The sequence below is a fragment of the Artibeus jamaicensis genome, unplaced genomic scaffold (assembly GCF_021234435.1).
Source record: "Artibeus jamaicensis isolate MK-2021 breed Jamaican fruit bat unplaced genomic scaffold, CSHL_Jam_final contig_477, whole genome shotgun sequence".
Lineage (NCBI taxonomy): Eukaryota > Metazoa > Chordata > Mammalia > Chiroptera > Phyllostomidae > Artibeus > Artibeus jamaicensis.
This window is the reverse complement of record NW_026521854.1, coordinates 7,430,638-7,447,600: the sequence shown is the minus strand read 5'-3', so window position 1 is coordinate 7,447,600 and position 16,963 is coordinate 7,430,638. Positions and strand designations below refer to the sequence as shown.

Here is a 16,963-nt window from a genome sequence, read left to right as displayed (position 1 = left end):
ACCCTTCACCTACCAAAGACAGAAACAAGCCAAAATCTCCGATGTAAAAAACGCATCAGGAATCTTGACAGGGATTTCTGTCTCTTGTTTACCAGGTATCAGAACTAGGCCTGGCCTATGTAGCAGGTGCTCATTAAATAGTGTTAAGTAAGGAAATGACGTCATTTCTCCCCATATCTCTGTAGTGACAGCGACTCAAGTTTCGGACTTGGACAGCGCTGCCCAAGTTTCGAAATTCCTGGAGCGCCCCCACTTCACTGTCCACGGTGCTGAACCATTCGTCTCTCCACCTCCCAAGCTGTTCGTTCACCCAGTTGAAGGTAGCCTCCCTGCGCTGTCCATGGTTCTGAATTCGCCGTCCTGTGTACTTCTGAAGAACTTGGCACCTCTTTTGCAACCTGTGTACTCCTGAGCCCTCCACAGCCCTGAGAATGCAATTAGCGCTCAGGAAACGTCTTACACTCATGGGGCCCCTTCAAGAAAGCTTTTAGGTCCCATTAATAAAAACAGCATCATTTTTTTTTGTCTTGGCTCACACTTTTAAACCTTTCCACAGCATTGTGGCAATGGCTCTGTGTACTTCACTTCATTGGAGAGTTCCAGGAATCCTAGGCAGTAGGAGCTATTAGTGTGCCCAATCTACAGATGGGCACATTGAAGAGTGAAGAGGGTATGGGACTTGCCAGGAAGTGGTGGATTTAGTGATTCAAACCCAGGCATGCTGGACTCAGAATGTCCTGGTTGGCACCTCACAGAGGAAGCCCGTTGTATGTGGGGGAAGAGTGAGGTGCAGGTTCTGGGAGCAGATAAGATTACAGCCCTGAAGATGAATCAGAGCCAATCCTGAAGGGCATCTTCTGAGGATGGTGACAGCAAAGACACAGATGCACACCCCTCCTGCATGGGTGGTATCAGAAATGGGGCATTTAGGGGCAGAGGGATTTGTGAAGGACTTTTGGGAGAGCGGCAGGAGAACAGCCATTATAAATGGGGAGATCATGACATGTCTTTTTACTGAGAGGATGAAGACAGAAAGCAATTCCAAGACAGATTTTCACCCCATGGAAGGGGCGTGGGTGTCTCACAGATTCTTGGAGGCTGAGAGGAGGCTCAATCTTTAACCTCCACTCCCAGTAGGCTCAGGAAGCTGCAACTCTGACTCTGTGGCACTAGGCAAGTCACTGGCCCTCCCTGAGCCTCAGTTTTCCTCATCTGTAAAATGGCTGTTCTGAGATTTAAATAGGGCAATGAGCATAAAAGTCCTAAATATTGCTTGTAAAATGCTGGATAGTGGTGCTTTTGATTGATTTATTATTAGTTGTAAGGCAAATGCATCCTCAACACATTTGCTAATTTTACACAAAATTAATTCATGAAATATTTATGGAGACTTAAAAAACACTGAATGGCCTGGCAAATGCCAGGAGGTACATAGGAAGGTCTAGAACTGAAACCACTCTACCACAGTTTTGCCCATGTTGTTTCTCCCTTCTTCTTACCTCTTCCCTCATCTTCTGAGACCAGACAAATGGTGGTGGTGATGTCAGGGCAGGCTTCCCAGAGGAAAAAATCCCTGGGTGATCCCCTCGCAGGCTCCCTAAGCCCTTCCTTCTCATTCCCATTCTGACCGCACCAACATGAGTCTAGGAGTAGGGCTGGGTACCAGAAACAGTGTCTGGCACATAGTAGGTGCTGAATTCATGCTTGCTGAGTAAATGTATGAATGATTGCATGAAGGAACCAGGTGAAGTTCTTGGTAGTAGCAGCCTTAGGACTCTGCTAAGACCTAGCAAATGAATTAGAGGCAGGGGTACGCAGCAGTGGGACTCCACATAAATAATGAAATGAGAAGGGGTAAAGGCAAGGCCTATACAAGGTAGCCCCCCATGTGTTGGTGTGAGGTGAGCTTGCATTTATGTGTGTTTGTATGTGTATTTGCTTGTGTTAGAAGGGCAGGCAAGTGTGCGTACATGGCTGTGCATGTGTGTTTTTTAAGGATATGTGCCGTATCCCAATGCAGGTGAGGGTCTGTACATATGTGGTGGGGAGTAGGGTGTGACTGCATATGGAACTGCATATGTATGAGGTACCTGTGGACTTGCAGGTGATGTGTTAGGTAGAAACATACATTGGTGTATGTGTGTGATTCAGTATTATGGCATGTGTGTTTATTTACTTGCATGGGTGTACACACTTGTGTGAAGTTATATACATAGGCATGTGCCTGTATGTGTCATCATTCACCTGTTCAAAGGGGCTGCTTTGAGTGTCCAATCTAGTGTTTTCATATGTGTGCACATAGCTTGGCACGTGCTTATGAGTATACATATATGTTCCTTATAGATTTGGGACCCTAAAATGTATATATGAGCATACACTTGCATGTTAGGCCATAAGCAGATTTTCATGAGACATGGATATTGTGAACAAACATCAAACTCATGTGGATAGATGTGTGTACATGTATGTACAGACACACACATACCGGGACCATGTCTGTGGCAGCAGACTGTGCCCTGAATATACATATGTATTCATATATGAACACACACATTGGTCCATGTGTGCAGTCACAGGAGTGTCATTTCGTGTAGCCTTGGTGGGTCCTGAGCATTTCTGACCACACAGGGCAAGTCTGGCTAGAAGGTGCCAGCCCATGTGTGTGCATGTGTGGGTACACAGGGCTAGGCCCCTGGTTGAGGAATTTCCTCAACCCCAAAGATAAGCTCAGATCCATGGAAAGCCCTCTCAGCCCAGCTCCACTGCTGCCCTGCCTCCTCTCCTCTGCTATTCTTCCCCTCCACCATCCTGCCTTCACTGGGTCACCCCCACCCCTCCTAGCATTTCTCCCTCTTCCCACTTCTCCCAGTTTCCCCCTCAGCCTCTCCCAGCATTCATACTGCTTCCCTTACCCCTTAGGGTTTTGCCCACTCCACCTCACCCCTAGCCTTGCCCCTCCCAGAGACACCCCCTTCACCCCCTGATGACAGAATCATCCAACACGGTTCTTCCCCCAGGTGTCCGTTTCAGGAAAGCCTCACCCTTCTTACTGCATCCCCTTCACACCACCCCCACATCCCAGCCTCCTGTTTGCGTCAGAGTGAAGGGTGAGATTCTCCCCCTCCTCCCCAGCTAGGCAAACCTTCAAAAAACTGAACTCCGAGGATGTGAGGCAGGGTGAGGTGGGGGTGGGAAGAGCAGAAAGTCAGTCAGAACACCCACATAGGTCCGCTCCTCCAGTGCCAGCCTCCCAACCTCCTCACTCCCCACCCCACCTCCCTCCAAGTGCTGGGCAACTTAGAAGAGGGCAGAGGCCAGTGGGGAACTGAGATCTTCGCCTCCCCCTCCCCTTAGGCTTAGTCCGTGTAAGTTGCTTGGCGGGGGGCGCGGCGTGGGGACCCCTTCACCTCTCCACTCCCCGAACTCCATAGGCCAAGAGTTGGATGAGTAGATTTTGATTTTGTGGGCCCTCTGCCACCACCAGCCCCGCCCGAAGGGAACGAGCTCAAGGAAAGGAGGCCCCTGTCCCTTTAAGCACCCGCGTCCACGCTCGCCCAGTCCCGCGCCATCGGCACCGGAAAGCCCCGCGGAGGGGGGCAGGAGGGCGGGGCTAGGTTTGTGAATGGAACGGCAGAGGGGGAGGGGGGAGGGGGAGGGACTGCCGGACGGTTTTGCGCTCCCGCGCCCGCCCGCCCACCCAGGTCCAGGCCGAGGCCGCGGTTCCGCGCGCTCTCACGGAGGCACACAGAGACACACGCGCGCACACGCGCACCACCGCTGCCTAAGGCCACTGGAAGCCTGACGTCTCCGACTTGGCTGACACACCTCTTCCCTCACCCCAGTCTTCTTGAAGGGAGTCGGGGTGAGGGACGCGGACCCCAGGCCTTAAAACCCAAGGTTGAGGCCTCTATAGTCGTGGTACCCCGGTTCGCTACCACCCCTGCCGCCCAAGGCCTCCCAAAGCCTGACTTCTCAGCAGGAGTGCCCGGGACGCCGGGGTCCTGGCGGGCCGGCTGCTCTCCCACCCCAGCCTCGGGAGGTGAGAGTGGCCATGCCCCTCCCTTGTCTCTCCCTCCTCCACCCCAATGCGGAGCACAGGCCTGGGCGTGGGCCTCGGTACAGATGGCGTTCGGGCCCCAAAATAGCTCCACCCTTTTCTCCCTCCCTCGCTTAGGCACGAAGTGGGTGAGGTGAGGAGGGGCGGAAGTGTGCAGGGGGCACTGCACCTCCAAGAGGTCGGCTCCCTGCAGAGAAGGCCGAATGCGCGTTTCGAAGCGCTGGCTGGGGCAGCGAGCCGGGGAGGCCTCCAGCCGATTCCCGCAGCTTCCAACTCCGGAAGCTAAAGAGTTAACTGAAAAAACGCCTTTTAAGACCCCCAACCACAGACCTCTCAGGACGTGGGGAGGGGTGTCCCCAGCCCCTTTCACAGTCATCCTCCACGTCCAGGGCTAGGGGGTTACTAGCCTGCTGTTGTCCTAGCGGCCGAGCCTCCGCCCCCAAGTTTCACACGGTCGGGGCTGGGAGACCCCTTCCGTGTGCGTCTCTTCGAATTCCGAACTCAGTCTGCATCCACGAGGACACGCTGCCGAGCCCACAGAGCAGGACTCCTGCCACGTACCCCACAGGATTCATGCGAACTCTGCGGCTCGGCCCCTCCCACACGGACCCCCTAACAACCTGGTCTACACCGATGTCCCGGTCTAGACCGTTTCCAGATTTCTGCTGTTGTCCACGGGGACCCCCGCGTGCAGACAAGTCCACGCACCGCGACCAGCTGCCGCCAGCACCCCTCTGAGCGCCTGGCTACGTCTACACTGATCAGGCGCCCTGTCGCGTCTACGAGGGCTACCCCCTCAAAAGTCCAGCCGCGTGCGCTCTACTCAACCGCCCCGCCTGCCCAGGAGCCCAGCCGCATCCACACGGACCCCGAAGCCAGTCGGGTCCACACCGGTCCCCACCCCGCAGCCTCGCCTCCTACCTCCAACGCAAAGTAGAGACATGTCTCCGGGGTCGCCGGCGGACCGGCACCGTCAGGTCGGGCTCAGAGGCCGCCGGGCTGGTGCATGGCCAGGGCTGCCGCCGGCGCTCAGCTCACGCCGGGGCCCGGCCTCCGCCGCCGGCCATCTTGGTTCAGCACCGGGGGCGCGGACAGCTCCTGACGTGGCGCTGACGAGACGGCGGGGCGGAGCCCGGTGGACACCTGATTCTGCGGGAGCGCCACCGCTGGGGCGCCGGGGGCTCGGGCAGGGAGGGGCTTTAAAGGGCCTGAGCCGGGTTGGGGCTTCCTAACCAGAGTGACTGAGAGCGCTCTGCGCTACTCAGCCTGTGCATCTTTGCACACGCTCAGACTGAATCCCATTCTTGGCTCCTTTGTGGAACTGGAAAACTCCTGTTCATCCATCAGTGCCCAGTGTGAACATAACCCCCCCACCGGGAAGCCTTCTCTGATTCCTCCAAACTGAGACTTTACTTTCTGGACGCCTCCAGACTCCAGCTCCTCCACTGGTTGGGCTATGGCCCAGTTCTGCTCACCACCCCTCCCCACACATATAACCTGTCAGTTCCATGTGGACCGGTGCCCTGAAAACCTGTTTGCTATGTATCTATCTCCACTGCCTAAAACACTGCTAGAGGTGGTGGGTGTAATGGATACACTTTTTACTGCCATATTGCTTTGAATAAGTACACCGTTGGTTATTTATCTATTATGTAGTTGGTGGACATTAAGATTGTTTCCACTGCCCTGGCCAGGTGGCTTAGTTGGTTGCAGTGTCGACCGTACACCAAAAGGTTGTGGGTTCAATTCCCAGTCAGGGCACATACCTAGGTTGTGGGTTTGATCCCCCATCAGGCACCAATCAGTGAGAGGCAACCAATCGATGTTTCTCTCTCTCTCTTTAAAATCAATGAACATATCCTTCGGTGATGATTTTTTTTAAGATTGCTTCTACTAAGGGATTATTATAGCCTAAGATTTTATGACCATTCTTAGAAGTATAGGCTGGTGAACATGGCTGAGGCTGGATGGTCATAGGACACCCACATGCTCAGCTTCACCAGATGACATCAATTGCTTTCCCATGTTGCTCCAGCAGTTTACACCGACCCAGCACTATAGAAGCATTTGGTTGCTCCTTGTCCTTGCTAACACTTTGAATTGTCCAAGATTTTGAATTGTGCCAAAGTGGTGGGGGTGAACTCCAGTTTTAGTTTTGATTTACTTTCTGATTATTCATGAGGTGGAACTTTTAATGTGATTATTGGTCTCTTCTTTGGGTGAAATTCCTGTTCAAGTCTTTTACCCATTTTTTAAATTTTACTCTATTCCTACTGATTTTGTAGTTCTTCATATTTGTTTTAAGATTTTATTTATTTTTTAGAGAGAGGGGAAGAGAGGGCGAAAGAGAGGGAGAGAGACACTGATGTGCAAGATAAACATCTATTAGTTGCCTCTCAAGCACCCCCAGCCAGGGGCCTGGCCTGCAACCCAGGCATGTGCCCTGACTGGCAATCGAACCTCGGACCTTTTAGTTTGCAGAACGATGCCCAGCTCACTGAACCACACCAGCCAGGGCTACTGTGGAAAATTTTTAGATATACAGAAAAGTTACAGAATTACAGAATAAAAGGATAGAGCATTTCTGTAAACCCTTCACCCAGCTTCCCCTAGTGTTTACATCATACATGGGGTTGTAGGGCACATACCTCATAAGGAAAACATTAGCATAGGCACTTATTATTAACTAGATAGCAGACTCTGTATTTCACCATGTTTTCATCTTTCTAGTCCAGGATCAAATCAGATCCGACATTGCATTTAGTTATTTTAAATCCTTGTCCCCACCCTCTGTGATTTTCTTAGTCTTTACTTATTTTTCATCACTTTGACACTTTTGAAGAGTACTGGTCAGGCATTTTGTAGAAAGCCTCTCGACTTAAATTTATCTGACATTTTATTTGTTTTTAAAGATTTCAGCCCTGGCTGGTGTAGCTCAGTGGATTGAGAGCAGGCCTGCAAACCAAAGGATCATGGTTCGATTCCCAGTCAGGGCACATGCCTGGGTTGCAGGCCAGTTCCCAGCAGGGGACACATAAGAAGCAACCATACATTGATATTTCTCTCCTTCCCTTCCCCTCTAAAGGTAAATAAATAAAATCTTTTTTTAAAAAGCATAAATATTTCATTTATTTATATCTAGAGAGGGGAAGGGAGGGAGAAAGATGGAGAGAAACATCAGTGTGTGGCTGCCCCTGGTGCACCCAACCGGACACCTAGCCCGCAACCCTAGTATGCACATTGTGTTTTGTGTAAGGACTTCTTGCTTTTTCCAGGTCATAAAGATATTCTCACAGCATCTTCTACATTTTTAGAGTTCTATTATTTACAGTCAAATCTTGACCTCTCTTGGAACAGATTTGAGAGTGTGGAGTGAGATAAAGTCCAAATGCACATTTTTTTTCATATGGACAATCCATTGTCCCAATAAGGAAACTGACACGAAGCAAGTTTTCATACATGTGTAATTAACGATGGGCATGGACCAAGTACAATGTGTGCGGGGCTGTGGGATGTCTACCCCATCTGCAGGTCTGCTCTGGCTCTCTTCTGACCCAGGCCATCTCTCCCTGTTCTGAAGCTTTATACAGTCCTTGCTATCTGCTAATCGTGCTAGTCACCCCATTTGTCCTTTTGGGAGTGCGTGGGTTGTTCTTCCACTTTTCTTATTGGGTTGCAAGGAGAAACTTGGTTGAAACTGGTGGACTTGCACTGAATTTATAAACCAAATAGGGAACATTATAATCTTTTGTAATATTGAATCTTCCAAAGTACAAATTCAATGAATCCTTCCATTTATTTTTCCGTAAAACTTACAACTTTCTCATAAAACTCTGGCATGTCTTTGGTTTTTTTATTTCTAAATCTTATTTCTAAATGCTTCGTGTATTTTATGTTATGGATACGTGGCTTTTTTTGAAGATTACATTTTTTTATCTGTTAGTTGCAGGAATGTGGAGTGCAGTTGGCTCCAGCACCTAACAAGATTTCTCATTTTTCCAATCCAATCTAATTGGCTTTCCAAAAATCCAATATAATTATTGGATTTTGTAAATCCAATAATTGTATCTGCAGATCCTTTGATGTCATCCACTGTATCCAATGTATTTCATCTGCAAATAAAAGCCCATTCATTTTTCCTTCTCCAGTCTTTGAACCTCTCGTTGCTTTTTCCTGCCTTACCGCACTGGCCAGGGCCATCAATATGATCTCAGATGCCATGACAATAGGCATCTTTGCTTTGTTCCCCATCTCAAAAAGAACATTTCAATATTCACCATCACATATGATACCTGCTGTAAGTTTTTAATAGAGAATTAAGCTAAGGAGATCCACTTCTATTTCCAGTTTGCTAAGATTTTTTCCTTTTATTGCACGTAAGTGATGAATTTAAACAAATGCATGTCTTCCAGGGTCCAGCCTCAGCAGGTCTCAGGGTCCCCAAAGGATGGACAGCGCAGGTGACAAATGAAGAGTCAGACACCCGATTCGATTCTGGAGAACAGCCAGCCTCTGTGGGTCTGACCCAACTCTCAGAGTTTGATTTAAGCTTTATTTTTATAGAAATTATTACATAACATTAAAGGAACAGGTGCATGGCATGATCAGTTAAGCAGAAAAAATCAATACAGAGGTAACTAGGAAAAGTGCAGGAAATTCCAAATAATTCAGTTATGTTGAACAAAGGTTATTTTGACCAGGAGAGCCATCAATCAGTCAGCCAATTAGAAATAGCTGTATGTACAGAGTTTCAAGTGTCTTATTGATGAATAGATGTTTATTAAAGTTCTTAGAATTTGGCATGGGTCAAAAGGATACGCTAGACTGAACAGTGGTTATAGGAAATTTATTACAAGGCTTTTGTGATGTCTAACTTAGCTATCTATGTTCTTGTCTAGAATCTTACTCTATGTACTTTGGATTCTAACTCCTTAGCAATTGTTTCCACGTGCTCAGTTTGTAATAGTTAACCAGCTTCTCCTGCTTCTTTACCTGTCTAATTCTATTAATATATATTCCTGTCCAAGGTAAAGGAGGGGCTGTTACTCCATCAACTTTTAGACGTTCAGGGGCTACCCCATCAGGGGGGACTTTTGTTCTATGGCCAAGAAATAATTTTGTACAACCTCATTGGAATTCTGAGGATCATTGGACCTGAAATACAGGTGTCTAAAAATCCCACCACCTATTAATCACAAGGACAAACATACAGGGAGAGAGAGACAGGAAATCCAGCCACAGTTGCCTCTGCTGTGCAGATGCATCTCATCCGTCCTGACTGTGTTAAGGAACAGCTGTTGGTTGGCTCCTGACACATGTCCTGAATCACTGGGACACCTAGATAACTTCATCTTTAATCTGTTAAGGTGAATTACATCTTTCAATATGTTTAACACATGGGTCTCCACTGTTCACTGTCTCTCTTACTGCACCTCATCTCTCTCCTGCCAAAGCCCTTGATAAACTGATCACTCGGATCCAATTAATTTTAAAGAACCATTGCCCCCATTTTGCTCCCATCAACTGTTTGGGAGCTCCAAACCGCTCCTTATTCCAAAACCGTTTGAGCTATCTCATCTCTCCCGTGATTATGCCAAGCTGTCTCCATCTTTCTCTTGCCTTTCCTTTTCTGTGGCTTCCTCCTTCCCTTGCTCTCCTCACTGTGCATATACATTCATGTCTTTTGCAAACTTTCTCAGAAATCTTCTCTCTTGGCTTCTGATGTCTTGCTCTCCACCATCTTATAAAACCCACAGAGAAAAGTCATTGAAAGATAAGTGATGGGAAAGGGTGAACAGTTGATGAAAAGTAAAACACATATACACATGGATAAAAATACCGCCCCCCCCCCAATGCACACACACTCCTCCTGGATGTCTGAGCTCCTGGCCATCTCCAGGGCCCTCACGCTTATCAAAATTTGCCCACCTCTTGTGCCAAGAACTGCTCTGGAGACATCTGCACTTCAGATAAGGAGGTTTCCTCTCCACAGCATCTGCTCAGCTTTGTAATAGAGAGTGAACAGAACTTGTTCTAGAAGCCTCAGCCCAAGGCAATCCTGCTTGGTCTTCGATATGTTCTTAATCTTTACTGTGCACATCTGGTGTTTCTGGCGCTGTGCGAGGCTCCACAGAAGGAACAGATATGAATCAGATGTCAATCTATTTGTTCAGCAAGCATTTGTTGGAGCCAGAGTGTAGACAGAGCGCAAAGGGCCACCTGGCTTCCAGGGCCAAAATGAAGATATCACACCCTGGGGTCTGCCCTCCACGTTTGTCCCCCCCCCCCAACTCTAGTTACTGTTATTATGTAGCAAGTGACGGTGAGTGCAGGGAACATAGAATTCAGAGCCCTTGGAACTGCCATATGCTCACCTTTTCTTCTGACAGTTCTATTGTCTGTCACTGGCCTTGCTATGGGTGCTGGGTAGAGTGGGGAGGCAGAAAATACTGAAGAAGAGGAAATGGAACATGAGGTTCTCATGGAGAGGGGAAGAGTACTCAGTGGTTCCTACGGGTCTATTGTGTGCTTGGCTATGTGTTGAGTGCCTGACATGCTATCTCCCTTAAGCCCAATCTCTAAGGTCAGAGCTGGGACAAAGGAAAGAAGAGGAACTGGGAGGTGGGGCAGGAGGCTCTGACTGAGATATTGAGAAAGAATTCCTATAAGAAGGAAGCTGGAGAGTGAAGAGGTTTAAATAAATGAGGTAAAACTTGGAAGAAGGGTCTTCCAGGCAGAGGGCATGGTGAACACAAAAGTCTGGTCTGGCCTCCTGATGTACCTACTTGTAACGAAGAGAAATCAATGAAAACAATCTTGGTTTATTGCCCATAAAATGGGAATAAAAAAGCAATTGTTTCCTAGAGAACTAATGGTATGAAGGCAGTGCTGACCCCTTGCAAATTTCAGGACCTGACCTGCAGGGCTGGATTGGCCTAGAGAGGGCTGATAATAAAAGAGAGCAATTATGCCTTGGCTTGTGTGGCTCAGTGGGTTGAGCACTAGCCTGCAAACCAAAAGGTTGCTGGTTCTATTCCAGGTCAGAGCACATGACTGGGTTGCGAGCCAGGTCCCCAGTTGGGAGCATACAAGAGGCAACCCATTGATGTTTCTCTCCTTTTCTTTCTCCCTCCCTCCCCCTTTTATGAAAATAAATAAATAAATCTTTACTTAAAAAGAAAGAGAGAGCAATTGAATTAGCCAAGAGAATGAGATGGGGTGGGACATATAGGGAAGGAAGAGATGGGATCGGTCTAGGATGATGGGAGACGGGGCTCTGGGCTTGGAGGTGGGGTCTCAACCCAAAGTCCCCAGAGTGACCAGCAGGGACACAGCAGGGACAGCATTGGGCCAAGGGATGGTCCCAGGGCTGGGAACAGCCTGGAGCCAGGAACCCTCTGGAAGCAAGTTAACTTCTTTTACAAATGCCTGCAGTGTGCCAGGCCCTGGGAAGAACTCTACAAATATTCACTTGTTTAATTCCCATAATCGATTTTATACAGGGTGAGATAAAAGTAGGTTCACAATTGCATCCACTTTTGAATATGATAATAAATAAATAAATAAATAAATAAATAAATAAATAAATAAAATACAAGAATAAACTCTGTGACTTGTGAAACACAGGCTTTATTCTTGTATTTTATTTATTAATTATTATATTGGAAATTGGTTACAACTGTAAGCCTACTGTTGCTCCACCCCATAAATAGGGAAACCGAGAACAAAGATGTTAAGTTAGCACTCTAGGTCACACAGCAGGAAAACGCCGGAGCTGGGATTCAAACCCAGCAGCACAAGTGGTCCCTTAACCCTTACATTCTACTGGCTCTTGTTCTCCCAAATCCCCTAAAATTATAGTTTTTAAAAAGCAAAAAAGAAAAAGCAGGGCTCCCTCTCCAGTTATCGCGCTCGTCCTGGGTAGCTGTGATGTGCCATCCCTCCATGTGTGTACATTCATTTCCATTTTACAGATAAGGAAACTGGAGCACAACGAACGATGCTAGGAGCCAAGGTGGTGCTTTGTTCAGTGTGAGAATCCCAGGAGTGTGTAAGGCTCATTTGCCATTAGGCCTGAGTCCAACTCAGGAGAGTGACCAGTGAAAACACCAAACCTCTGCTCTCTCCAGCCTCCAAGTCCCTGACGCCACCACTGCCTTAGCCAAACCCCTCAATGTGCCCCAGTTCAGGGCTGTACCCTCATTCGCGCCACCCCTCTGAGTTCTCCTTCCCCACCCCAGACTAACTGGACACAGGGCGAACTCACATCCAGCCTGATAAGAGGGCTGAGAAGCCTCCACAAAAGGGCCTCAATGATGTTTTCTTCGACAAGAGGGAAATTGGCACATCAGAGAAGCCATTGCATTTGCCCAAACTGAGCAGGCAGTTTAAGAGGCACAGCTACACTAGAACCAGGGCTTCTGCCTCTCATGCTTTAGTACAACCATTAAGGCACTGTCAAGCAAGACCGCATAAGAAAGTACCTTGGGGCCCTAGGATCCCAAGCACCCCAGGTCTTATAAAAACATCTGAGGCTCAAGATACACAAAAAAACTTTGGCTCCAGAATGCAAAAGGAGAACAGCAGCAATGTCCAGGTGAATCCATGTTTAATTACGTTCAGGAACAGGATGTCAACTTTATTGGGATTAACATCAATGCATCTAGGGACAGGCCTGGGAGTGGATATGCTCTTCCTGGGAAGACCCTAGCAAGCTCACAGCCAACTGTCTACTCAAGAGAGTTACCTGTGGCCAGCCCATTTCCAAAAAAGTGAGAAAATACAAAGAATAACCAAACGGTGAGCAGTTAGCTTGTACAGGGACTGGTTCATACTCAGCATGTTTTTAACTCATGCATTCCCCACAGCAACCCTACTAAGTGTGGGTCGCTGGGAGGCTGTTCAAACGATGGGGAAACTGAGGCAACGAGAGATCCTATAGCTGGGGAGGGACTTAGCTTGGGTTTGAACCCCACCTGGCTTGGGGTCTGGGTCCTTGACCCCTGTGTTTTCCTCAACCTTGTGTTTCACCGCCGGGACATTAATGAGATGGGAGATGTGGGTACGGTGGTGACTTTTTGACTTGGTTCGGGTGTAGATATAGGGACACGGTGCTGCCTGGGGTTTCCAGACCTGGACGAGTGTGAGAAGCCAGGCGAGGATCCATCTCGGTCTCCTCCAATCCCTGCTACAAAGCTGCAAGACACAGCCGCAGATTGTCTTCCGAGCTGACAATGCCCTGTGACTGCCTCTGATTGGATCATCTGACGGCCAATGAGAGGGCACAGATCCAAAGCTCCGCCCACAAGGTTCTCTGCGTTCTGTGATTGCGTAGCCGTCCTACTACCACCTTTCGCTCATCCTTCTCCAGACTGTTCTACCCAGGACGTCTTTAACTGCTCTCTCACACCTCGCCAGCTGGCTTCTACACGCACTGTGCCCTCTGCTAGAAACACACCTTCCTCTCTCTTCTGGATGAGCTGCTTTCTCTCCCGCTTTCAGCTAAAATAGCCCCTCCTCCTGCAAACGTTTCTTGACCCCGCAGGTTAGATGGAGACCTCCCTCTGGGTCCTCAGCACCCTATCTTCCTTTCATACCATTGTTATTGTCTGTTTTCCAGTCAGGCAGCAAGCTCCTTAGAAAACAGGAGGAGGTCTCAGAAAACATCGTCTCCCCTACGCCTAGCATATAGTAGGTGCTCCAGAATTATATATCTAGTGGAATAATTAATGAATCTGGTATCAAAGATTAGAGAACCCTCAGCCCTCTGGAGAGTAGCAAGGGCGCAGACTCGGGCTCACTCGCAGCTGGCCCAGCACAGCGTCTACCACACAATGTGCGCTCAATATACGCATGTGGTGAGGAGGGAAGGGATGCACGTCGTTTCTTAGAATGAATGACGCGCATAATGGTGGCTCGTACCACTTCAGGATCCTCTGCAGCCGCCAAGAACGTAAATCGGTCTTGTTTGCCACCTCCCTCTCCACTCGCTGCCCTTAGGCAGGGATGGGGCGTAGCCTAGAGGAGAGGAAGGGGTGCTGCCTTGTCCTATCCTCCCGAGAGTGATTTTGAGGGAACCCCGAGAGCGGGTGAGAGGAGAGGGGAGGGAATCTCGGTTTCTGTGGGTGTCTGCACTAATTGGGGGTTTGCAGGAGGGGCTGAGGGCCCGGAAGAAGACTAAATTATAAACAAAATACAGCCTCTCTCCATTCACCGCCCCTCCCAACTGCATCCTGACAATGAGATAAAATGAACTGATTGCAAGTGAGCGCCCACACGGACCAGGCCTCTCCCAGCTCCCTCTTTCCTCTGCCTTTTAGGGTAGTGTTTAAGAGCATAGCCCCTCAAACTGAGGGAATCTGGATTCAAATCCTGAGTCTGCCACGTGTTGTCTGCATGATCCTGGGCCCATGACTTACGCTCCCTTGTTCTCGGTTTCCCCACCGGTGCAACGGGATGGGTAATTACATGTATTAATCTTGTAAAATGCTTGAGACCAGCTCACAGTTGTTTTTACAGTTCAATTTTCATGCCCTCCTCTGCTCCCACACGCTCCCCATGTGTGGGGAGGCTCCCCATGACCCTCAGAATAAAATCCACACCCTTTCCTGTGTGGATTTTACCCAGGAGGCCTTGCGAGTTCCAACTTCCGCCAACCCCCCTGCATCTCCCTATCACACCATCTACTCACTCTGCGGTCTTCTTGTCATCTTCAAACACACTCAGCCTGTCCTGGCTTCAGGGGCCTTTGCATATGCTATTCCTTCCATAGGTGAAGCTCTTCCTTCTCTAGGTGCCTGTCTGCACAATGTCCCATGCCTGTGCTCAATCCTCCTCCTCTCTCAGGTCTGACTCAAGTGCTGCTTGCCCTGGGAAGTCCTCCTAGATCCCCCTAGGTCTGGTTGGGACACCCCTATTACAAGTCCCTGTTTATTCCAAATGCATAGTCCTCCATTCACAGACAACAACAAAGTTCTCCATCACACACCACCAGGCCTAAGGGCAAGTTTTTCCTGGGTATGTTTTTTCTCCCATGTAACTTGCCTGTGGAAACTGAGGCTTCACTGCTGGAAGGTGGCTTGGAGCAGGTCTAAGCATCTCTTTGAGGCAGAACCATGACATCTTGGCCTCCTTTAATCCAAGCAGTGTATTTCAAAGCAAAAACATTAAGCTCCAGCTCGTTCTGCTCTGGGAGAGCAAATTGGAGCCACATGCTCCTCTCAGGAGACATCCTCTGCTGGTCTCCTGAAGAACCTCCAAGTTCCTCCACCCAGGACTCCTCCAGCCTCTAATTTGCCTTCTAGCCATTAACAACCCCTTGGGGAGTCTATGTCTTGTTCTCCTTGGGACAAGGTTCCCCTGAGTTTGGCTTAAAGGATTTGGCTGGAAAGTGTTCCTCAAATTAATGAATGCATCATCTGCCTGATGAACTCCTGTGTACCCTTCAAAAGGCCAACCCCAACATCCATTTTTCAGGATACCTTCCCTCTCTCCCCAGAGAGAACCCCCTCCCTATTCCCTACTATTCCAGCTACAGGTCCAACCTTTTAGCCCAGTCCTGACTACATGAGGCTGGGGGCATCTGGGGCCAGCTGGTCTTCATGCAATCTGGGGCCTTCTGGGGAACCAGTACTGAAACCTCTTCAGTGCACAGGAAGATCCTAGGGAAGTGTTGAATGAGTGGAACACCTGTTGCAAGGCCTGGAGCCAGCGGCCTTGAATTCACACCCTGGCCGAGATGCTAGACACTGAATCCATCCCCTGACCTCTCTGAACCTCACTTTCCCGTTTATTAAATGTGTTTACTCAGGATGTGGGCCTCAAGTTCTTGCAAGGATAAACTGAGTTAACACATAAAGCATGAGGGACCTCAGGCTCCCTCCTGTTCCATATGGGGAATGATTCAACCCAGGGCCAGCAGTTTTGTTCCTGTCTCTATAGCACCCAGAACTAGAGTGCTGCTAACACACATCTCTAATGAATGCTGACAAGCAGGATTGGGTGTGGGTGTGGGGGGCGAGGAGGAAATATTCAGAATATTAAAAGGCTGAAACCTATATACTGATGAGGACATGGGATGGCACGACCTCCCTCACAGGCCACTTGGGGAAAGAGCCTGATCATTTCTTACCCTGTGACCCAGCCATTCCACCCCTGAGCATTTACTGAGGGGGGGCGTGGGGGTATATTCATTGAAAGATATATGCAAAAAAGTTCAAAAAATCTTTATCCATGATACTCAAAAAGTGGAAATAACAAATGTCCACCAACAGGTGAAATGGACAAGTAGTGCATAATTGGTGCAATAATTTTTAAAAACCCCAAGTATCTGCAAGAATGTGGAGGGATTGGAACCTTCATACACTGCTGGTGGGAATGTAGAATGATACAGCTGTTGTGGAAGCAATCTAGCAGCTTTTCAAAAAGCTAAACATGAAATTACCACATGACCCAGCAATTGCACTGCTAGGTACCAGTCTGAAAGAATGGAAAGCTGGTACTCAGCAAGAACTTGTACACAGATTTTCAGAGCAGTCTATTCACAATAGCGAAATGGTGGAAACAACTCATACTTACCAGTGGATGAATGGCTAAACACAATGTGTGGATAAACATCCATAGAAAAGAAAAAGTAGTCATGCGTGCTCCAACATGGATGACCCTTGAATATATTATGCTGAATGAAAGAAGCCAGATCGAAATGGCGATACATTGTATGAAATGTCAAGGACAAGGAAATCCATAAGGACAGAAAGTAGATTAGGGGTTGCCAGTGACTGGAGGGTGCGGGGGATGAGAAGTGACTGCTGATAGGAGTGAGGTCTCCTTTTAAGGGGATGAAAGTGTTCTGCAGCTAGATATTAGTGAGGATTCCACCACATTGTGAAAGTACTAAGTGCAACTGAG

The 16,963-nt window shown here is 48.5% G+C and overlaps 1 protein-coding gene across 1 annotated transcript in view; it reads right to left on the bottom strand.

Moving 5' to 3' along the window:
- The window catches only part of UNC13A (unc-13 homolog A), a 55,523-nt gene extending 50,422 nt beyond the window's left edge, over positions 1–5,101 (bottom strand). The window contains exon 1 of the mRNA XM_053668183.1: positions 4,979–5,101. Within this exon, the coding sequence (XP_053524158.1) occupies positions 4,979–5,000 (22 nt within the window). The 5' untranslated portion in view covers positions 5,001–5,101. The remainder of the gene's footprint in view (positions 1–4,978) is intronic.
- Between the last annotated feature and the right edge of the window lie 11,862 nt (positions 5,102–16,963).